Genomic DNA, 24,766 nt, shown 5'->3' with positions numbered 1-24,766 from the left:
ATCTGAAGGCCAGTCACTTCAGAAAATAAAGATCTGGAAGAAGTGTGTCAAAGAATCCAAAACAAGATGCAAATACGTTTTGTTACAAACTTGATCAAACTCCGTTACAATTTAGTTCAACTCATTCATCTGCAACTTTCAAATGAAGACATTTAAAGGGTTCACATGATTTTGAGGCTTCCATTTACTCCATGAAAAGATTCATTCGCACAGGTTTGATTGATGTGCAGCGCTACCACGAGCCACTTAAAAGCCATTTCACAAAGTCAGAAGGGAACGCGTATTTTTCTGCTCACAGATATTTTTTGGATTGAGTATTGATTTTGTTCTTTACAGTAGATAAAACCTTCACTGCAACGCCGACGTCAGCAAAAGCTAACGATTTAAACACGGCCAGGGAGGTGGAACAGAACAAGAAGAGAAAAAGGTTGCATCATATTAACTTTGTCATCTGACATTGTGTTTGAGGTGTTGATTACTTGAGTTAAAGGACAATCCTTGGGGGGACACAAATCGGACTTTTTCTGAATATGTTGTAAACACGTGAACACAGAGAAAAAGGGAATCAATTATTAGCCTGAAGCCACAACGGTTTATTAAAGTCTTATTTGTTTACTTCGAAGGATCACTTAGTGCTAGCAATAAATAGCACATATTAAATGCGCTTATAACATGTTTTGCAGTTTTTAGCTTGAATATCTGTAGAGACTAAAGTCACAACAATGGTATAGATATATAATCGGGTCAATAATATGACAGTTTGAGACCAAACAGGATAAATTGGTAGAGTTTTTTTTTTGCTAAATTACATATAGGCACTTGTAGGATGAGATGACATTACAGAAAAATACAGAGAAAATGTGGAAAAAAATGTATGACAATTTTCACTACAAATAGAGAAAGCAAAAAATTATTATTTCAAATACTTTTAAAAATAATATTCTAATGTAATTTAGAACATTTGTGGTTAATTAAATATATTCATGTTTTGTTCATGTTTTAATTTGCTAAATTTAGTAGTATTTTAGTTAAATAAAATTAAAGAAATGCATAGATCTTTCTTTCAGCAAAATTACAGAATAAACACTTGCTAAATGTAGAAGGAGTTTCAGTTTTAACTGCATATAATATTAAACTTTGCTGTTTGTCTCTTCAGAAAGTCACCTGAATAAAATGATAATATTGGATTAATTAGTTGTCCTACCGTAATGCTGCTACACTGCAACATGCTTGACACAGCTACATGTTGACTGTAGCTTTATTGAGCAGTTTTAAGACGGGGTTACTTTAATAAGAACGATAAGCATTTTTTTAGGCTATTGGAGGTATTTCTAAACAACTGTATTGTGTTTGTTATTGTCAAGGGAACAAGGGAAAGGTGTAGTAGCCTTCTTTCAGCCAGCTAAGCAGAAGGTGGAGCAATGGGTCTGGAAGAGACAGCACTGTGCTATTCTACCCTCAAATCAGTCAGAGAAAACTCTGGTCACTTTAGCACTTTAGAGTCTCGCTAAATGAATTTTAAATAACAGGAACAGCATGATGGAATATATTTTTAATGCTTTTTAAAACTGTAACTTTTTAAGAAACCTTTGAATATTTTTTATTACTGTAAATCGAACTATATGTTACGTCAGTCCAACTTGACACAAGTTTCTTTTTCTACTGTGATATTACCGTATAAGAAAAAAAGTGTTGTATTTCGCCATATGACGTTAACAACCCTATCCAACCGTCAGTATGTCGACCATCCCATCACTGGTTTGACAGCAGCTATCTTGACCTTAAGTAAAAGTATAAAAGATCAGGAAGTGGAACAGGCTGCTTATTTTAAAAAGCTTGGTACAGTTGTGGATGGCAAACTTTCTGTCCAATTCCATGTAGACTACATTTCTAAATAGTCAAGGCATTGACTCTCGTTGGAAGAAATTAGGAAGGTTTAACTTTGTTTTAGTCAGATATTTTGGGAATTTCAGTACTTATTTGTATGAACCTTATTTGCTACACACTAAAGAAAATGGTCCATTCCAAGTACAACTAATGGATAATAAAAGTATATTTTCTGATTTTTAGAACACCAAGATGACTGACTGAATGTCCTATTAGTGTCATAAGATGTTGGAGCTTACCTCATATTTAGGTACTCAGGAGCACTCATGATCTAAAAGCCTTTAAAAAAGTCCCATGTACAAAAGGAAAATAAACTGTGCCAACTGAGCCAACAGGGCATGAAATAAACAAAGAAGCTGACAAATGACTAAGAGAGGTGATTGGTAAGTGGAGACAGGTAAGCTTGTTGGGAATATGGAGCAGATGGTGAATTGGGGAGATAGAACAAGGACAACTGAGGACATCTAGAAAGTATGGCAACAATAACAACAACAAGCCATCAAAGCTAAGTGTAACCTGATACAGAAGGAAGAAAAAACAAAACAGCAATGACTGAAGCTTGACAAGAATAGAAAGTAGAGAAATAAAACAAAAGCTTGAAACATGACCAGAGACTTAAGCTATGACAGTTTGTAGCATAAATGTCTATTAGTTGTTGACTAAATTACGCCCCAACATCATTTTAAATGAAGCATTACAGTATTTCTATTTAAATCCTGCTCCCCTTAGCTTGTGATGTATTCCTGCAAGCCTTCCTCCTGCTGAGGCTTCACCATAAAATGACAGCTCCCTGTCATAACACATGTTACCCCTGGCTGGCACGCTGGCAGAAGAAAGATACAGTTTCTGTGGGAATCATATATAAAAAATGAAGTTCTAAATTAACTCAGAGTGAAGCCAAAGCTCAGCCAAGATGGTGTTGTTCACGAGGTGGACAAGGTCAGAGGGGAGCAGCTGTGAGGCCAGACATGAGGTGTAGGGCAGGACCCTTCCTTTGATACCTGTCCTCATTAGATTGACGTGAAAAAATCACATCTTCCTCGCTTTCATTCTAATGGTGTTTCTTGATACAGAGCCTCACAAAAGTATTTTTACCCACGAGATCCTTCTAGTGTTTGTCACATTACAGCCAAAAAAATCTTAATGGATTTTAGTGGGATTTCATGCGATAAGCCAACACAAAGTAGTGTGTAGTCACATATGTTTTTTTCTAATTATTTTACAAATAGAAATCTGGAAGGTGTGGCATGAATTTGTATTTTTTAGCTAAACTTTATTCTAATACCGCATAATGAAATACAATGCAAGCAACTGCTTTTAAAAAATTGGCTAAATTGTTCAAATATGTTGAAATGAAAATCCAAGAAAAAGTTCAAGTTGTTTGCCTAGGGCAAGTTACTGTTTGCACGATGGAGTGAAAGGGCCAGGTAAAAATAAGTAAATCAATAATAAAATATTTTAATTAATATTTATTAGGCATGGAATATTGTAATTTTTCTCTTGCAAACATGTGACTTTTCAACATCAGATCATATCTAATTTTCTTCTTACATAAATGTGAAATTCATTTTTTATGTACAATGCTCCTAATCAAAAATATGTTTGTGGGTGTGGTTGAAGCAGTGTTCTTTATCCATCATAAGCTTAGGATAAAAATCAGAAAATTACTGATTTGCTAAAATATGTTACTCTAGATTTTCCATAAAATTCTATAAAAAATGTGCAATTTACTTTCGCAATTACTCACCTAAACACTTTGTTTCCGTTCCACTCCAAAGCCCAGATGACAAGCACTCTCTGACAGCTGACCCCACCAACATGAAGCCAACATCGCACGTAAAGATGGCCGTAGCACCAAAAGTCATCTGAGTACCAATCTTCTTTCCATTGTGAGACGATGGCAGGTCACCACATGAGATAACTGCAAAACATGGTTGGACACAGACAATTTAATAATCAGCTGCTAGCCACTTTAGCACCGGGTTAATTTGAGAAGCTGCATTTCAGTTTCAGCAAGAAGTGCTACCATCCTGGCAAGATGTGCAGCAGGCAAATTTGGTTCTGCTGTTTTTCTCCTTCTCCACTTACAAAGTGCCCAGTGAAGAAAATAACAGGACATGGAGAAGTGCCACTGTATTCTTTGACTAAAAATAATGGTGATCCAAAATGTCAAAGAATCCCAGAAAGAGATCTCCTGAATGACAACTAAAAATGTCAACTCTCCCAGGTTAAATTATGGATTGAAAGGATGAAAGTTTAACCTTGTATGGTGACTCTGTCATCTTTGGATAACATCAAATTAGATGAAGGAAAAAAAAAGAATTTAAACATGACAGTCGATATAAAATGACAAGCTTTTACAGGCTATTTTTTTTTTTTATGACAGAACTGTCAGATGGGTTTATATGTAAGCCAAGTTTTGATTCCAGCTGATTCTAGCTGTCATGAAGCCTCTGGTTCTAGCATTACGCACAAAATGAGAAACTGGGTACAACGTGTTATATGGGTAACAAGTTCATGGTTCAGGTAACTTACAACTCTGCAAAAACTTCACTATTCTGCAAAAATTCACAATCCACTTTTAATGATATAAAATTCCTATTGTCATGCCACCATCTGTTTTCCTCTCTCTTACTCCAGGTCAGCTACAAGAACTGACAAAAAGCTTTAATGTAAAGTGTTTGAAACAACCCCAGAACAAAAAGAAATGATGCTGTGAAAACGCGAGATCCAAGGAGAGTGACACTATCCACAGCAAAATTAGTCCTGTATTAAAATGCTCTGAAAGGCCATTCAGAGAAGAATTTAAAAATAAAATGTAAAAAGTGTAAAACGGTGTGGGGTCCTCTGGACTAGATGAAGTGATATACAAGTGCAAGACAGTTACAATTCCAAAAAAAAAATCTAATATTTTTATCATTTAAGAAATAAAGTCATTATTTCTTAAATTAAGCAATAACTATCTTGGCATTGAGCATGCCGAGATAAGCAAACCTTAGTGCAAGTTCTGCATAGAGTAGGATGGGAAAAGGTACTGTCATTATAAGGTTAATCCTGAGATATTTATGAAGTGTTTAGGTTCATTGATTAGCAGCGGCTCCTATTAGCGATATACATTCCATGTCTAAGTTGCAACCTGTATGATGCAGAATTTTTCACATATCCCCAAAAATGCACTATAGTCAAGCTTAGCTGGATGTCAAACAGCATTCACTAAAGCATCAGACGCAAATAAATTTTATGTTAGTTACTTACAGCCACATTTCCTCACCTATGTTAGATGCACAAGGCAGATTTGAAGGAGTGTGACAGGAGTTTTAGCAATGCAGCAATCAATAAGCCAGAGTTCAAAATCATTATATTTTCCCTTGACTGGCTCTAAGCAGTTATTGTCAGGAGAAACACCGAAAAATCTGATATTTTTTTCTGGCCCATTAAATTCTTTACAACTAAAAACTGACTCTGTTATGAGTTTAGCAAAAATCTAATAAATATGATGTTTGGTGGCTATACATGGTAATGCAATTAGTGAAACTGTTGCCTTGCTGTAATCCCTCCGTTTATGATTCCTTGCATTATTCTATCAAGGAATGTGCAGACAAGTTTTTTTTTTTGATGATTCAATATGTATTAAATTAAAATAGTGTTTATACAAATGAGTTTGTATTTGCTTTACATGTCTGAAAGAAATATGTTTTCCCATAGCCTCACTCAGCAAATTTGATCTCAAAGGAATAACTGAATAATCAGCTGGTGAAACTCTGATCAACATATTTATTAATAACCCATGAAGAAAAAAAGAGAGGATAGTATGGAAAGATTTCTATTTAAGTTACTTTGCATTGCAGTTTAATTATGGTTTTTAGTTTAAAGTACGATTGCATTTATAATCTGTCTCTTGTATAGGTCATTACATTCGTGATTCACTGAAGTTTTCTATAATACATAATGTATGAATAGCATAAATGGAAGAATAATTATGGATGCAAGATGAAAATCCCTGCAATTTCCCCGACAAATGGACAGAAGAAGTGAATAATTTTATTTTAGATGTTTCTATGCAAACACTGTGATGATGGTGGATGTATTTGCTTTTTTCTAAAGCATTTTTAGATCGTCTTGGAGTGTGTGGTAGAACAGCTACTATGTATGTGCGTTGGGTATGTTTGTTGGCTATGCATTTTGCTGAAAATGCACAATTGTCATCCAAATCTTTGATATCTAAAGCTTAATTAGAGGCGTTTGGCAAAATGAGGAGAAATACATGGAGAAGGACGATACAGCTGCGTTTACTTCCTCCAAAAAATAAACAAATAAATAATAAGAAAAAGTTATCCTCTGAAAAACCTGCAAACATTGTTTACTCCTTTATTGTTAGTGCTACGGGCATTTTATTATTACATCTTTGCTACTCACTCTGGCAGTGCGGCCTCTCGTTCTTCCAGCTCCACACCCCATTGGCTAGACACTGGATGTGGGCGGGGCCTAACCTGTAGTACCCTGGATCACAGGTGAATACGATGCGAGTTCTGTACTCGTAGTGCGAGCCATTAACAATCCTCCAGCGGCCGTGCTCCAGAGAAAACGACCCAATGCTGGGACACACTACCACTACACCGATAGGAGAAAACGAAGCCTTATTAGACCTACTCACTTTGGGCAAATCCAATAATATTGCTTTTTGTACTTTTGCATCAAAATCATGACATATTGAGATTTGGTCCGTATGTTACACAGCCTGGTGACAGGATGTGTATGTCACTAACCAGAACATCTCGGTATCTTGTTATGGTTGCTCCATGTTCCGTCAGGCTGACAGATGGCTGATGTCAGTTCTTTACTGGATAGTCTGTATCCGTCGTTGCAGAAGTAAGAAACTCTTGTTCCCACGGAGTAGTCGGCAGTTAGCACTCCACCATTTATTGGTGCCTTAGGTGGCCCGCAGGAGACGGCTATGGAAGGAGAGGGATACACTGATTGAGAACATCCAAACACCTTCTGTGTTCTGTTTTATTTGTGGATGTTAAAAAAAGAAAGAGTCACACAAAACCTACCATTCCAGGCAGTGTGTTGTATCTTCTCATCAAAGTTGTTAATGTCATATTTATTTCTGTGTAAATTTATTTCTTTGAACCATTCAATTTTAGAGGTGGAGCAATAATGCACAACTCCAATGAGTTTTAAAATTAAGAACTGGGTGCACAAGTTTAAAGATGTTATACACTTACATCCACATAGATAAAATGATGTAGGCTAACATACCCTCACTAATATTTAACTAAATGTGACTTAGTTAGATATTAACTTGTCATGTTTAAACTTGACAAGACGATTTTTGTTAAAAAGTTTCAATTGGATTTCTGCCCCATGCACTTAATAGAGAAATATAGTTCATTTAAATTGGTTGGTTTCTTGGTAAAAATTCAGCTTTTAAAAATATTAGATATATTTTTAATGATGCCAATGTTGGGTCCATTCCAGAGTCTTGATTTTACTCTAATTTATCCATTACAAAACCAGCTTTGATGTATGTCTTGTTGGAAGATATAATTCTCTACAGGTTTTAACTTTCTATCGGTTTAGATGAAGTTGTAGCATATGGAGGGAGTTAGTCTTCAAAACTTCCTACACTTTGTTTGATGCCTTATGATGAGGCTACAACCACCATGATTGAACGTTTGCAGAGTTGTTGGATTTAAAAACTCCACTTTGACTCCACCAAACTATCGTCTTGACATTGTGAGCAATTAGCTAAATATTTGTGGGCAGTTGCAAACTTTGGTTGAGCTGAAAGTGTCAAAACACATATTGGGGCCTGCCATAGCAAAGCATAGGAGAGCATTGAAATGCCTTGCGAATTTTTGTCTCCCCCTCTGTGTCTCACTCACACATGACAGTTTCAGAGAGGATTAATTACCACAGAAATAGAACACTGAGGCAGAGATGTAGAGAACTGCAGAGAACACTCAGTTAGTACAGAGGAGGGGCATACAGTTAGAACTACAGAGACGTCACCTTGGTGGAACACTTGCTACAGACAAGTATATATGTTTTATAATATAATTACCACCAATGACAAAAAATAAAGTAAAATTCTCTCACTTTTCTACCAACTGCACAATTCTTGTTAAGTAGTAAGTAGTATAAGATAAGTAGTATTTCAAAAGAAATCTTATGTTTTTTTGAACAATGACAATATTTGTTGTTAATCTGTTGCTAAGAGACGAGCGCGTTTTCTGGTAACCAAGTGCCACGAAGTAAGCATCTGATTTTTACTTTTGCAAAATTTACCAACCGGAAATTTCCTGTGTCCAAGCAGTATTTCAAAAGAGCATATGTTTTATAAACAATACTTAATTTGGTGTTAAGAGATGAGCGTTTTTTTCTGGTAACTAACTGCCACAAAGTATAAATCAGATTTTCACTTTTGTGTTGAATGTCTGTTTATCAATATATTCACCATCAATGACCAAAAAAAAAAAACATTTTCACTTTTCTGAAAAATTCACCAACTGCACAATTCTTGTCAAGTAGTATAAGATAAGCAGTATTTCAAAAACACAGAAGAAATCTTACGTTTGTTGAACAATGACAATATTTGTTGTTAATCTGTTGCTAAGAGACGAGCGCATTTTCTGGTAACCAAGTGCCCGAAGCAAACATCTGATTTTTAGTTTTACAAAATTTACCAACTGTAAATTTCTTGTTTCTAATCAGATAAACAGTATTTCAAAACAGCTTATGTTTTATAAACAATAATATTACTTGTAAGAGATTATTCTGGTAGCGAACTGCCACGAAGTATAAATCTTTTTTTTTTTTTTTATTAAAATTATTTGTCTTTCTCTGTTGCATCAATACTGAGCAAAACAGAACATCTCAAATAAAGCTATTCTGACAGACGACAAGTGGATGTGAAACATCTGAGCAGAACTGGATACAATTCTGTAAACATGCTCTCTCAAATTGTAGCTTTCTGTCTAAAAATACACAATTGAGAGTTCTTCTTTATTATCAGCACCATAATATTACACAGCTTTGACAAAGCTTTTCTCAGGTATGCGTTATGTAAGAAATTGCAATAAGGCTTCAACATGCTTTTGCAAAATCTAGAATGCCCTGAAAAAGATGAATATGGAAAGAAAGGAATACTTTCCTTCCATTTATAGTTTTATTAGAGATAAATCTGTGTTTTAGTAGCTTTATCATCTTGACATCCATTAGGTACAAGAAAAGATAGCAATAAACTTCACTGTTAAATTTCTCTTCTAAATAAATGTATTTTCACTGGGTGCTTTATCAGTTTGTAGATAACAAGACAACATGAAGTGGATGGCAAATTACAGTATGTAATCTCACACCTCATCTAATATCCTCCTCTGATTCTCTCAGCCCATATAAATTTTATAACAGTCCCTGATTAAGCTTTCGTGGTAGTTTTCTACAGCTCAGTTGTGATACAACAAAGCTGGACAAAACATAGCAAGGAAACAAGATTTAATTTACACAAAAATAGAAAGGAAATTGTATGAAACAAAACAGAAGATTTACCATTAATGAAAGAACACAATAGTTCCTAAATCTGAGCAGCAACAAAACAAGACTGTTTAATAAAATTCATATAACTTGTTCTTTGTGTCAATATATGAACATCATTGCTTAGAGCACTTATTTTTTCATTCTATGCCACTTAGGCAATTATAAACTATATTTGGTTTTAATTGCTTTAACCACAAACACATTTTCACATACCTTGACAACCAGGCACAGGAGAGTCCCAGGAGTGGTAGCCCTGCGACGTACGGCGGCAAGTCGCCGTGCCATTGCCTATAAGACGGTAACCACGGTCACAAGCCCAGCGCACCACGCTGTTAACATGACCGCCTGTCTGAGATGATATGGAGCCGTGGAGGGGCGAGTCTGGCGTGGAGCAGTACAGGGCTGCGGTGGAACAAACATTTAGAAAAACAAACAATGTAAATTCTATGAAACAAAAGGGTTTGCAGACAGTAGAGCACAAATTTATTTATTCATCATTCTTTACTTGATCCATGAAAGGGTAAAACCAGTCTAAAACTACTACTGTGTTGGGAACAACCTTTACACCCACACAACTAAAAAAACATCGTAACTTTAAAACTTGCAGACATTCTATTAGGTTATTGTTGAACTTATAACTCCAAGTGTTTAAAATAACTATACAAAAACTTGTTAGAGAAGTAATAACATTTAAATTGTAATCGCATTAAAACCAATTATTGTACATTTTGAGAAAATCTTTTAAAAAAGCCTTGAACAGAAAACTAAAGAATCTCTATTAGGAAAGCCTTATGACATATCTGTTAAGAGTGCCTATGATAAACACTCTGTTGGACTCAGAAGTCATTAGTGAATATAAAAAAATGATGACATAATCTCATAATAAGCATTATTAATTTTGATAAAGAATCAGTAGAATTTCCTGTGTTATAGCCAATGACAAGGACATCTACTTAGAGTAAATAAAAATGTAGAGTTTTTAAAATGTTTTTGCTGCATTACATTTATTATAACTTTTTGCTTTATTTTGATACCTAAATGTTTCACACAAATTGTGAATGCTGTTAGTTTTTTTTTTTTTGTTTCTAAAGTTCAATCATTATGAAAAAGAATGAAGATATCTTTTGCTGCAGTAGTCTTCGAACCCATAGTGACTATAATTACCCTTTATGTTTCTGGTTACCTAAAAACAAAAATCACTCTTTAGTGTGACAGTTCTTACTGTGGGAAAACAACTCAGTGTCAATAAAAAGTGAAAAAAAGCACAAAAGCAGTTAAAAGAAGGATTTTCTATGTTGTAAAATGTTGAAAATGTACTTTCTTGTTATATGTTTAAAAGAACTCATAATTGGCTAAAATCAGCTTTTCACTTTCGAAAATTTATTATAGAAAATGTTGTACAAAATATCCAATCTGTGGACTTTAAGTTATTGGGAAATACTACGCGAACTTGTCCCACATTTTCTCCTTTAAATACAATCTATGATGGCAAGAAATGTTCTGTCATTGGCCTTATTTTGCAGGTCAAAAAATTGCCGTAGTAGGTCTGTGTTTTTAAGTACAACACATGCTTAACACCTCTCATCAATGCTCACATTAATCACGTCCAGCCAAAGAAGGTTACCAAGAATCTTGAGAGGCTTGTAATTCATCATACAGAGCAGCGGTGCTTTAAAGGTTAAAGAAACAGCCTCCCTGACTGGAGGCTGTGGAGTGAACAAGCAAACTGTGAACAGGTAAAACTGTCTTTTGCTCTTTAACTGTCAAAAATGCCCTTGAATAGAGCACTCATGCCTCATTACCCAGCGGCGTGAAGTTGTACTCAGCACGACCAGGTGCTAGATTGTTCACATGTAAAGTTTTAGTAAAATACCATCTGTACTTATCAGGTTCTTTTGTCAGACGGATACAACTTGAGGACTAACCCATCAGGCAAGTCGGTAAACTGTTTTATGAGGCAGACAGAAGTCTAACAACGTGTAGATGAGTTAAACAAATAAAGTGCATCGGGGAACCAAATTTCTTAAAATATCTTCATATTTAAATTTTTGTCATTGATTAGAAGATGAAAATGGCATTTTAGTCCTTCTGTCTGACTCGTTCTCCATGCATTATAGTATGAAATAGTAGTAAAGTAAAGTTGGGATACATACTTTGGTACTCACCAACATAGCGAATTTTGAAGCCTTTCTTGTTGGTGCCGTGATCTGAGGACCAGCGGACTAGAAACTGATGACCGGAGGTTGTGATGTTAAAGGGTGTTGGCAGGTCTCCGCTCAGCGTTGCCAGAGTTGGACTGTTGGTTGTGGGGCCTAGGTGAGATAAGAGACAAAGTACTGGTAAACACAGAGAAACTCATTTGGACACTTTGTTTCTTTATATTTTCCAGTTTAATGTCACTTAATTAATATGCTGGGTACACAAACAAATTAAAGTTGATCTTTCACTTCATTTAACTGCTTTCCTCCAAGTCCCCTTAAAATGCCCTTGTTGGACTTTGGTTCTAACCATGATAACCTAACAGGAAATTAGCCTCCAATTATTGCAATTGGTATCCCATAATCTCCAAGATCTGTACGTGTTAATGAACTCTCTTGTTCGGCTGAACGGACATTTTTGTCTGAGCGTTTATTAATTTCGTTTAATTATTTGGAAGTTTACAAAGCATTTGAAGACTTAGTGGTTAGTAAAGTTTTACTAAATATTTATTCATGTGTTAATCTTTGAAATATAAACCATTTTATGAATCTTTTTGTCCAATAGAATGATTACAAGACAAATACATTAGATGACAAACCCGGCACCGAGGAACAAAAACACCCCTCCTTGACAAGTTATGAATGAATTGCAGATATTATTTGAAAAGTAAAGTCAAAAAAGAGCCTATTTACAACATGAAGTAGGCTAAAGCTGCAGAGTCCAGCTGAGCTTCCAACACGCAGATCATCCCTTCCCTGACAGCTCCCCCACACAGCTCCACCAACAGCCCAGCAGCAGCAATTAGTAAATACCTGGTAGAAATGCCATATGCTAAGCTTATCATATAAACAATATAAACCAATGCTCCTAAGAACGGCTAAAAATTGCATCATGGTGGTGAACTGCTGTGATGACATGGTGAAGGTGAAGTCTCTGAAAGAATAGGAGCTTCTTAAAGAGACAGAGGTTAATTTCAAGGCGTCAAATTCCGAAGTCAAATTTCTTTTAAATCATGTTTGATATACACAGCATTTTCATAACAACTGAAGGTGACATAGTTAGTTGATAGTGCTATAAAATGGAACTATGTGCCTGGAAAATACATAATTCCATCTCTTTAATAAGTATTCTAAAGATTCAATTTCAACCATAAACTTCACTTCTAAGTGGAAAAAAAGCAGTATGTACAGTAGAATTAGCTGTGGCATCTTTGTCCTTTATATTTGTTTCTGCATATCTTTTTAGTTAATTAAATCATTAGTAAGTAGACTGTAGTGTGATTAAAAATAAAATGAATTCTTGATTACATTGATTACCGGTTCCGGATGGATTTACTTATAATCCTTGCATTTTAATTAAAGTTGAATCAAGTTTGATTGAAGGTTAATGAATTGTTGTCTTCAAATTTATCCTGCCTTTAAAAGTGTGATACAATATTTTAAGGGGGGAAAAATCTATCCCTTGAATGAATTTTTGATAAATTATGAGACTGATATATTTATACAGATTGACATTAACATAGCTTGTCAATGCTATTCTTCTTAAAAGACTTGAGTGGTTGTGGGTAGAGGTGTGTGGAGAGTTGGTTTACCATCAAAAATCTCTAGCACATCAAACTCCCTCTCTGTGTGGAAACTCTCAAAGGTTATGGTGACATTGTATCCTTTTTCCACATTAATGCTCCAGGAACACATCTGGAGGTTCGGGTAGCTCTCCGGCCACCCTGGGCTCAGGATGACACCCGATGAGTCGTATCGCACGTCATGAGCGGGGCATTGAACTGAGAGTGGGGACAATTAGTGAAGAAGTGCTAGGTGAGAACACACTTTTACCTACAAAGCTGTAAAAATCAGGCGCTAGAAATGCTTGAATTCTCACCTTGGCATGTAGGAGAAGGGGCATCCATCTGCAATCTCTCTCCCAAGCGACAAGTTAGAATTTCGTTGCCAACCAATGAGAAACCAGGATGGCATCGATATCTGATGATGTCACCTGAAAAAAAAAAAAAAAATCAATTTGAGGAAAGTTGCATTTTTTTAATAATGTACAATCAGAAATGTTTAAAATTGTGCAAATTTTAGAACTTCATTATGCTAATCCAATTATGACCAGAATCATAAAAAGACATTATGTTTTATAGCTGTAGAAATGTAAAACTATTAAAAAATATCTATATTGGCGGAAAACAAACACCATATTTTGGAATGTACTCTGAAAGTTAAGCAGAAATTGTACAACTGAATGAAAGTAGTTAAATCCCCCAGGTTTATTTATACCATATACTGTATGAACACACTTTTCAAATTTAGAATTCATGAAATTTGAAAAGTGCATTAATTCACATGGTGAAGCCCTAATTTCCATCAGAGAGCACTGGTGATGACATGTGAAATGCACAGGGGTGAATGTTTCGGCAAATTCACCCAGAGGCTGGAATGTTAAATCTGAAAGAAATTATAAATGCAGAAAAAGTCTAACGACCGCAGCTCATACTATGAGTGCCTTAATTAGTATGAAAATATTTAAACAGCCAATTAGGAGAAAAATGGGAGCATTTGGCAAAAAATTTTAATTACGATTTCCTTTAACCAGAGTTCCTTCTTCCATATTTACAAAATTTAACTCTTATGAGTTTCTGACAACAATGGATTTTTTATGCATCTCTGCCATATAGGTTAATACTTTTCCTGCCCATCTTGACAGGTTAGGTGGACCGTCAAGTGTTTTTAGCTGCTGTGCCACTTCCTTTCTACTGTTGAAGAACAAATCAAACAGAGCTCCATGACATGCTTAAAGTGTAGGACATTGTTAATAACTCAATACTGCTTTAAACGTCTCCACGACTTTATCCATGATCTGTCTGGCTTGGGATTAAAGTGACTATAAAAGGAATAAAACTGTACATAACTTTTTTTGTGTGAAAACCCAATACAATAATGAAGTTTGTGGTTGTTACTTGACAATGTCTGAAGAAAAGTTTAAGGGATTAATTATAGTTTTGCAAGGCCCTGTACCCAACTAGGGAGAATTTTACTTTTTTCCCCACACGTTACACAATTCGTACAGAGAACTAGGATAACTGGAAAGTTATAACTTTCTAGTTTGCATCCAGTGTCAAATTGACCCATCCAGAGACTTGACAAGTAGACAGACAGCTCACCTATCTCCAACTCGCCATCCTCCATCAGCATGTCAGCATTTGGTACTTCTGGGGGAGGCTGGCATACCCTTAATTGGTAGGCTTGGAGCACAGACAAAGCACAGGAGAGAAAAGAGAACAAAGAGAGAAAGATTTTGTAAGAAATATGGGAAATATTAGACATGATGTAATCTTTAAGCCAAGGTGGATTTAAAAAATATATATATCATAACATTAAAATGAGCCACTCTCTAGAGGAAACGTATAGAAAGCTGTGATGATAACCCAAAACAACCTGTTTTAATTTTAATCATGGCAGCAACAGTTTAACTTCACTTTTTGAGTTCGGGTGGTTAGGTCAGCAAAGCACAGAATCAAAAACAGAGCAACCTCACAGATACTGCACTGCCTTGACTCATAAAAAGAAACTAACTTCACAGCCAGTGAGCTGAAGGCTGTAATCAATATTACTGCATGAGTGTAGATCACTCACTAACAGAGGCACAGGGTGAAAATACAGACGGACAGACAGACAAGCCTGGAGAAGAGGAGGATGAGAGAGGGCTGAGGGCTGTAAGTCAGGATGAAATTGACTATGAAAATGAGACCTGCCAATAGTCTCTGCTGCTCTCATGCATATCAAAGCCTAGTGGTTTGTGTGTGTGTGTGTGTGTGTCACTACATCTGAATGTGTGCACGGGGAAAGGATCACTGTAAGCAGTCATTGATCTCACTAAGCTTTAAGACCATTTTTTTAGCAACCTTTGCATTCAAGTCACATCTGCTCATATCCATGACAACATCATCTACCACTCTGCAGGCTCTAACGTCTGTATGGGAGAGCTGGCATTCACAATCCTGACCCAAAGATAAATAAACAGAAGGACAACAACAAATATAAACATCCCCAGCAGTAATTCGATGTGTCTTTCGGGGGTTTATTTGGCATTTCAAACCGAATTTGCACTTTTGCAGCCGCCTCAGATGCAAAGAGTGACATTCTGAATTTCGGTCAGGTCACTGAAGGATGCAGGGGAAGAATAGGGGAAATACTTTTTCTTATTGTGACAAGCTTCTTCCTCAATTTATGCAGTCCACTCAGAACCAGAGACGGCATACTGTTCAATTATTTTTTGGACAATAATCTCGCCTAGCATGAAATAATGGAGAATCACTGAATGCTTGCCATCCTTCTCTTGAAATTTTCCCCTCATCACCGTCCAAGATAACGAAAAACAAACTACTATCTATCAAATTGGAATAGAGCCTTTGGAAGTGTGACAACTGACAGTTCTAACCTGCCTCAAGAATTCAATAAGGGCATGTGGGAGGAAGTCCGCTTAAACACACCTGAGATTCTCTCAGAGACAAAGAGCAAAACAGGGGAATACAGGTGCATGCTTTTCTTTTGCTGGGAAGTTTAGTGTGAGACCGAGTGAACGTATGGGAAGCTTGAGAAGAGAATGAGATGAAAATATAAACCAAGGCTGATTATAAGCAATGCTATCAAGTTAAATCATAAGCACGACACGCTCTGCTGAAAATCCAGCTTCAATGAAATGTGATGGTTCATTAAAAAAAATCATCCGCAGCTTGATGACGACCCATCAGGATGCCTGAACAGAGCACATGAAGTTCTTGAAATTTGAACATCTCCACCCTAAAACAGCCCATCATCACTTGGTTCAAATAAGAGCATGACATTATATAAAGATACTGTTTTGGAAAACAGACCTTGCAACGGACGTGAAACGCATTTTCATAACAGGGAGAAGATTATTTTATCCGTGAAATTACTTTTTACTGTTTTCCAAAGACTTTTGCTTTCTGTGACCTTGTTTTATCTAATTTCTCTTTGCAAAAACTCTGTCATGAGGCCCAAAGTTACTTATACCTCTGGCAGATATAGGTTTAAAGTAATCTTTTACAACATTTTTTTTCTGAATCTAAGTTTTATTACAGTCTTTTAACTGTAATGCTCAAAGTTGTCTGTATGTAAATATTGTTTTAATTTTTAACAAACACTGGTTCTTCTACATGGACATTTTTTTTTCTTAGTATGTGCGTCAGTGTTACTATTTTTAAAATGACAAATACAACTTTTTCTTTAATAAGCACAACATTTGAGCTGGAAACCAAAATATTACAGACTACAAACCGAAGCTACCCAAGTGATACCTTGCACTCCGGCTAAAACAAAAACAAAGCAAAGCAACCCCTATTCATTACATTATTGGTTGGAAGGGCTGTGAAATGGACTTTGATCAAGTTGTGAAATGCTCCTGAGGTGAATCGAATTCAATATCTAATTATTCAAGGCACTAGGGTTGGGCAGACCTTAATGAGGATGAAGTTAAACACAGTTCAGCACAATGAGAAACCAATCAGTCTCATAATTGCAGCTACATCTAATAACAACATTATAGTTTCATTACTGTACTCCAGGAGAAAAAAGATAACAGCATAAAAAAACTGTTAATGAGAGCAACACCTGAAACCGAGCACACCAATTCAAATGTCATGTTCCACTTGCACTGTACAGCAGCACACTAAATATCATCACTAGCTCTGATTAAGCCGTACGTCTTACCATGGTAACTTAAGACAAAGAAGCCTGAACCAGAGAAGTCAGAGTGGAATTTAATGAGGATGATGTTGGAAGTTGAGTAGACAGACTCCAAAGCGGTATTCCCACTGAACTGGCCTATCTGAGGGGATGATTGATCTGGACCATCCCTGTGGAGAAACAAAGAAAGATTTCCTCAAACGTACAAAAAAAAAAAACACAGAAAAAAAAAGAGTGAAACACAAAAAAGCCTTAAAATGACTGTTTTTAATATATTGTTATAGAACAATGGGGTGGAAAAAAGTCTGCCTGCAAGTTCCCGCAGATATTCATGACTGTTGGATGGCTATTTGTGATCAAGAGATGGGTATCTTGAGGCTAGAATCAAACATAAAGCAGACTTGGCGATATTTATAATACATAACTGGAGACGCTCCACTGACTGTAAATGTAGATGGACATTTTGTGGGAAAGTGATTTTCCACAAAGTCATTGCAGTTGGAAATGATCCAATCTTCCTTCTCAAAACATTCCAAACTGCAATGTCTCCAGGCTCACTGGTAAAAAAAAAAAAAAAATATATATATATATATACTTCCAATTCACTTGCAAAAGAAAAAGTCGTGATAACACAGTTCAAAAAACTATGGCTTTTCTTGCTGTATTGAACTGGAGTATTGAGTGAACTGCTGTCAGGTCAAAAGAATAATAAATGTGAGTCCTGGTGTGGGCTTGGATTTACACGGCTTAGCCTTTGTACAATGTTTTCTGTCAGCTGGCGGGTCAGCTTTTGCATATGATACTCTGAGCTTATTACACCTATTGAACGTGTCACCTTATGTTGCTATCTGTGATTAAAAAGAAACATTTTCACGATGCAGATGTGGCAGAAGAAAAATAAAACCTCCTTTCATTGTAGGCTTTTATGTATCAGGAGTTAAAAAGCATCTGATCTTTACCCGGTCCTGAAATGTTTGAAATCTAGTGCACGAAAACAACATGTTCCACACTGTCAATATCTAGTAAACAAAACTGCTGGCAAAATGGAAAAGATGTGTAAAAAAACATTATGAGTGTGACTCATAATTCAATAGGTTGAATTTCATCCTGCTTAAAGTTGTTGCTTTCTATGGTTTCACATTATTGTGGAGAGATGGCAACATCTCCTCACTGCACTGAAGTTTGCAGGCATGCTTTGAAGCACTTGTCTTGAAGATCAACTGGAGTATTTCCAGTAGTTTGAGGTGCGAATTTTGACTTGGCAATTGGAACATCTTTTTATTTTTGTCTTTTGGTTGGAGATTTGCAGCCATTTTGGGGATCATTGTCCTGTTTCACAGACCAAGAATTAGTTCATTCAGATAACCGCAAATCTGAATGAAAAACGTAAAAAGACAATGCAAATGGGGAAATTTGTGGTCAATGAAAGCGCAAGGGCCCCAGGTCCAGTAGTGATTGCTTCGCAGTTGGAATTGCTGCTGTTTTGTTTATCCCAAAGAGGCTCGTGGGCAAATCCAGAAATTGCTAGTAGGCCAAATTATTACTTCTAACTTGGGGATGCCTTGAGATCCTCCAGAATGAGCTGGAGAGAGTCACTGGGGGAAAAGGATGTTTGGGTTTCCCTGCTGGTCCTGTTACACCCCCCCCAAAAGTCTTGAATAAGCTGAAGATATTGCTGCTATTTTTTTTTTTTAAGAAAGAAGGGTATACAATTTTTTTAGACACACATTTCTCTTTTGGCAACATTTTTGTGTTACATTTCAAAAAAAAAAAAAAAGACGGGTGGAGCCTGCAGTGCAGAGTTGAACTGTTAAAGTCCAGGAATAAAAGGAGGATGTACTTACATTTTACCAGTACTAGAAACTCTAATGAGTTTGAGGTATTAAGTGACTCTCTGGCTGAAAGAGGAATATCAGAGTTTTTTCGCACATTGCTTCCCTACAATGTTTTCAGTTCCTAACAGTTATTAGTACACCCGCATAACATATACAGTGAAAGGTTGCCTGGTTCTTGCTAACATCTGATGTATCTGACACATCTCGCAATGAAATCCTGTAGTACGTCTCCCAGTATGAGACCAATTAGCAGACTCGGAGACTGTCAGGTCAGCTGGTGGTGGACTGAGGAGACCGCTGTGAAAATCACACCTTTATCGTTGACACTGTGCTCTCTGCAGAGAGCCAACATTAGTTCTCTGTGACTGAGATTGTGAGTGTTTTTTTTCTTTTTTCTGTCTGTTAGTGCAGTTGCTGTCCTTTCTTCCATCCAGTTCACTCATTTGGCTACTTTTTTAGAAACATGCTGTGAACCTAATTCATGGAATTCACACAATCCTCTGCAGGTGGGCGACTCACGATTCAGCAGCCCTTTGGTGTTTGGTGTGGAGGAAAACCGGGAAAGAAAATGGTCCTGAGCTAAACCTAATGATTCTATGAAGCAAACAAACTAATATCTATTTGCTAAAATTAAGGTGACTCAGGTGGTACTGTATTTGCAGTAAAAACAGTGGACGAATGTTGTGCCAGTACAGATTTTGTAGTAAACCAAAGTAAGCGAAGCAACTGAGAAAGTCTGTATTTGAAAAACAAAAGCCTTCAAACTCACTGTTTTTGATACTAAATGGATTTTAAAAATTAAGTGATATGTCATTTGTTGGCACTCTTTAGTTTTTGTTCTTAGTTTTGGCAAAAAAAAATTCCGAATGTCAGACTAATAAGCATTAGATCATTTTATATCGTTTTTCATTGGGCTTATAGAATTGGTTTTGAGACTCCCTTGTGGATAAACCAAACAACTGAACAACAAGAATAAAAGGAGTCTTGTTCCTTTCAATCTCTTTACATTACTCTTTACATTAATAAACTGCCTTTCATGGACTAGCGACTTGTAAAGGGTGTACCTCTCTCTCGCTCGCTAAACATAGCCTTGCAAAGATAAGAGTGTCTAGAAAATGGATGGAAGTAGCAAACCTTCACAAAAAAATGTAGGCAAATTTTTAAGCAATCTTTGGAGATTTTCACCATGCTAACAAAACTATAAAAATTACATTTTCTTCCAGATAATTTGACTCTACATAAATGGGATATTCTATGTTTTTTTCCCCCCATTTCGAAGAGTGGTCAGAAGAAACTACTAAGAATTTCCTTTGCCCACTGAACAAAATAAAAGTGAAGCATACCTTTAGAGATGTTTCAGTTTCAAATATTGTATTAAAACTCTTAAGGGTGCCAATAATACCATCAAAGGCTTTTCATGTGATTATTTTCTTTTTACCTCATTGACTTTTCATCAAATTTTCTGTGTGAGATGATGCTACTGTATTTACTCATGAATTTGTTTTCTAGTTTTTTTAAACATCCTTTAAAGTAGTATCCATACATTTGGTACATAGAGATTGTATCAGATTTCTATGTGATTTGGTACGATAGTATTTGTTATTGTTTGAATTCAGGTTTGGTTTCTATGTCTTTAATATACTTACTTAGTGTTTTTACTGATATTACCTTAGTTGTGTTTAATACCAACAAAAAACAAATGTCCCCCTTTGCTTTCTCCAAAGTTTGACCCAAGTGCTGACTTTTAGTATGTCTTGAAACCGTTTGGAAAAGCCCAGACACTGATGTCAGGACTTAGAAAACTTCCTATTGATTCACAACTCCGGAGTTTAATGGGACCAAAATTGTGAATGCATTTCAAGGCAACACCCCAAACTGCAATGTTTCAGTTTCAGCCTTTCATCAGCAGATAGCTATGCCCCACTCTAGCCTAAAACCATTTAAACACTTGCATTGACAAAATGTCTTCTGTTTCCAATAAAACCACCTTTTAAGAAGAATAATTAAGAAAGAAGTAAAAGGCTGGCAAGCAATAGGAGAAAGATGGGACATTGTTTCGCATATAGAACTGACAGAGCTAAGAGATAGTGTCAAATAAAGAAGTCAAGATTTATGGCCCTGAGATAGGTAACTCAGGCCATGGAGGAATTATGTTTGGTACCCTTATTTTTCAGGAAAGATGTCTGCAGTCATAGTAACCCTTATAGTCACTTGGCAACCTATTTAAAAAAGAAAAAATATCCATGCAGAGAAAGTTTAGACAATTAAACAATAGGTCAGTCAGATAAACAAAAAGTATCTTTCAAACTAAACTGTTATGTAAGAACAAAGGAAAAATGTTGCATATAATGAAAGCACAGCAAGAAGAGTAACTGTCTAATTAAAATACACAAAAACAGCACTTACCAGACAGTGATGTAGTCATAGATGGGTTCTGTGCTCAGAACGGTGAAGTTGATATAAATTCCATGTCCAGGAGGAACTCTGACACTCCACACACAGTCCTGGAAGTTTGGATATTCTTCCGGGTGTCCAGGAGAGTAAATGGTTCCATTTAATGAGGTAATGTTACCACCGCACAAGGCTGGGAGAAAGAGATATGGTTGATTATTTATTTTATGTTTCAGCACAGTGAAGCTGAATCAATCTTCTCTATAAAAAAAGAGCATTTGTTTAGCATTACTGTATCTACCACAGGATTTGATAATTATTTATTCAGTTGATTTATTTTGTCAGCTGTGTAGCTCATAGGTTCAGCTGAAGTGTTGTAAATAATATATTATTACTATTAAAAAGTTATTTTTTTTAAACTAAACCTGTAAATTGTGAAAAACCTGCATTATGTTAAAGTCACATCATTGAATAAAAACAAAGTATGAAATTAAAAAAAAATGTTTTCATCTTTTCAGCTTTTATTTAAGCTAATAAAAATAAAAATCTGTCTTATTCACATTTCCTGAACATTTTCATTTTGTAACTATATCACCACATACATGTACGTCATCTGGATTTTATGTGATGGTGTCAAAAAAGATACATCCTTTTCAGCATCTTTTGCAATGAGAATCTAAAAAGTGTTGTGTGAACTGGAATTAAACTTCCTCTGAGTTGTTCCTTTCTCAAAAAACGTAATGTTATGCATATAACTACTGTTCCCTGAAGGAGAGGAACGAGGTACAACACATAGAGTACCCCATACTCTATGTATGGGGTACTCATACATAGAGTATGAGTACCCCATACTCTATGTGGGGGGTACATAGAGTATGTGGGGGGTACATACTCTATGTACCCCCCACATAGGGGGGTACATACTCTATGTACCCCCCTATGTGGGGGGTACATAGAGTATGTACCCCCCAATTTTTCTGCAATTATAGGTGCAAGTTTGCACATATAATTTCTAACAATTATTTTTAGCAAAATAGCTTAAACTCAGACGGAAAGGATCTATGACCAACAATTTTAATGTCTGTCAGCAGAATCTCAATTATAGTTAAATCTGGACATTGAGCAGGCCATTCTAACACATGAATATATTTGATCTAAACCATTTTATTATAGCCCTGGATGTATGTTTAGGGTCTTTGACCTGCTGGCATGTCTTCCCAATTTTAGTTTAGCTTGACGCAGCACAATATTTTAAATCGTATTCATAATTGTAATATCAATATGTGCAATGTCATGATCCTGAACTCCATTTAATGTTCTCCTTGTGTGGCATGTGATTTTAGGTGATACATTTGGAGTTGGAGTTGTGCAGGCTCATAAACAATGCATGCAATAGTTTGTTAAAAAGGTTGGAAAGAGTGTATGATCTACCTTTCACTTCACAAATATGTGCTACTTTGTGCTGGTTCATAAAATAAAATCCCAGCAACATAGAATAAGGTTTATGATTGTAATCTGACAAAGTGCATCTGAAGATGTAAAAACTGCTGTTTAAATGAGGAACAATGCCAAAAAAGAAAAAGTAAGTGAATTCCCCTCACAACATCACACTAAAGAATTTCACCTCTGGCAAATCTTATAACACCTCTTGGCCCAAAGTTCACCCTGGAAAAAAAGGTAACAGGTACAGAGATGACCTGTGCAGTCAATTACCTTCACACCGTGGTAAAGGGTGGTTCCAGTTCCTGCTTATTCCGTGTAAACACGTTAGAGAGGCTTCTCCGATCAGAGAATACCCAGGCAGACATTCAAAAGACACCGTCATCCCTACGCTGAAATCTGTGCCAATTACGATGCCGTTTCGAAACGGCCGTGGGTCAGGACAGCTCTGAAGCTGGTAGGCTGGAGAGACAATAATGGAAATACATGATGGTTGATAAAACACTATTATTTGGACAAAGAGCAGGAAAATAACATGTCTTTATTTCCCAGAAAAGGCTGTGACATGTGAATAACAGTTAGATGAGATGTGGTTATCAAAAATTTGATAGGTAACACCAATTCAAAGCTTACCACTTGGATCGCAAAAAAACAATTAGGTGAAAATGTTGTATTGTCTATTAAAAATGATTAATCTAAACCCTTTCTCTTCAAAGTTGCTCATTACTGAACCATAAAAAAGACAAACAAATGTGTCTTGATTGTCTTTAAATCTTTCTAAATGAAGCTGAAATGTAAATTGCTACACACTAAATGAAAGAACAATTTCACTCTTTCATGCACTTTGCAGCAGCACAACACAATAGGTTTTAAATTTATTAAAATGTTCCAAAATAATCCTTCTTATCCATCCACATCTAAATTTAGCAACCTTTTAAATATTTCTGTTGTCAAGTTTTTAAATCTGGGTTGCCACAGTTGTCTGTGTATACAGTACATATTTTTTTAACAAGTATATGAAGTTTTAAGAGGACTAGGTTTTACTTATGCCTGTTTTAAGCTCTGGTGGTGGAGCTGTCAGCAGATAAAAGGCATTATTCAATAGCATCTGTAATTTTCATATAAAGAGAATTAGGTCAAACAAAATTAGGCTGCCTAAAGGATTTGTCATAATAAATATAACATTCTGAAACCAGATGGCATACATTTTAAACTCTCTGAAATGGATCCAAATGAAGAACCTGTTTGCACCTTGCAACCATTTTCTTGCAGCATTTTTCCCCCCAAAATAACTACTTTTAACTCTAAGAGTTTTGTTTTCGAAGAGGCCTGGTGAATGAAGCCACAGCTGGTCAGATGGCTGCTTCTGTTGTCTCTGCTCTGAAAACGACCACTGTAAACAGAGCTTTGGAAAGGAACTTCCAGAATCAACATTTACCTTGATATGTGATGTGGAACCCTGGTTTGTTTTGTGAGTAGTCGCTGTGGAAAAAAAAGGTGGTTTGGTGGGTGGTGCTGAACAAGGGCTTAGGAATAACTGGACCGCTGAACCGGTCAATCACAGAACCCGTCTCCAGCGTTCCACTACGGATCTCTAGGTAATCATGGATTGCTTCGGTGGAGAAGTTTAAAAACTGGAGATGAATACCTGAGTAGAGATGATAGACAGAAAATCACAGGCATTTGTGAGAAATCAGTCAATAAATTACACTTACATAAAAGAACAATCAAGTACAAGTCGGTGCTTTCTTATGCTTAATCACATCGAAT

General features: G+C 36.1%; 1 protein-coding gene across 6 annotated transcripts in view; it reads right to left on the bottom strand.

The window, feature by feature from the left end:
* Positions 1 to 24,766, bottom strand: part of csmd3b (CUB and Sushi multiple domains 3b) — a 642,306-nt gene that overhangs the window by 31,069 nt on the left and 586,471 nt on the right. For 4 of the 6 annotated variants that reach the window (XM_032580262.1, XM_032580264.1, XM_032580267.1 and 1 more), the window contains 12 exons: positions 24,435 to 24,644; positions 23,270 to 23,458; positions 21,572 to 21,749; positions 17,355 to 17,500; positions 14,786 to 14,866; positions 13,504 to 13,617; positions 13,217 to 13,405; positions 11,580 to 11,738; positions 9,640 to 9,828; positions 6,654 to 6,839; positions 6,304 to 6,498; positions 3,635 to 3,808 (listed from right to left, as the gene is read on the bottom strand). In XM_032580262.1, coding sequence (XP_032436153.1) covers positions 3,635 to 3,808; positions 6,304 to 6,498; positions 6,654 to 6,839; positions 9,640 to 9,828; positions 11,580 to 11,738; positions 13,217 to 13,405; positions 13,504 to 13,617; positions 14,786 to 14,866; positions 17,355 to 17,500; positions 21,572 to 21,749; positions 23,270 to 23,458; positions 24,435 to 24,644 — 2,010 coding nt within the window. The remainder of the gene's footprint in view (positions 1 to 3,634; positions 3,809 to 6,303; positions 6,499 to 6,653; positions 6,840 to 9,639; positions 9,829 to 11,579; positions 11,739 to 13,216; positions 13,406 to 13,503; positions 13,618 to 14,785; positions 14,867 to 17,354; positions 17,501 to 21,571; positions 21,750 to 23,269; positions 23,459 to 24,434; positions 24,645 to 24,766) is intronic. The other 2 variants (XM_032580265.1, XM_032580266.1) reach the window with 1 other exon arrangement.

This window comes from Xiphophorus hellerii, chromosome 13, assembly GCF_003331165.1.
Source record: "Xiphophorus hellerii strain 12219 chromosome 13, Xiphophorus_hellerii-4.1, whole genome shotgun sequence".
Taxonomy (NCBI): Eukaryota; Metazoa; Chordata; class Actinopteri; order Cyprinodontiformes; family Poeciliidae; genus Xiphophorus; species Xiphophorus hellerii.
Note: the sequence above shows the minus strand (reverse complement) of the source record. Positions and strands in the feature narration are given on the sequence as shown.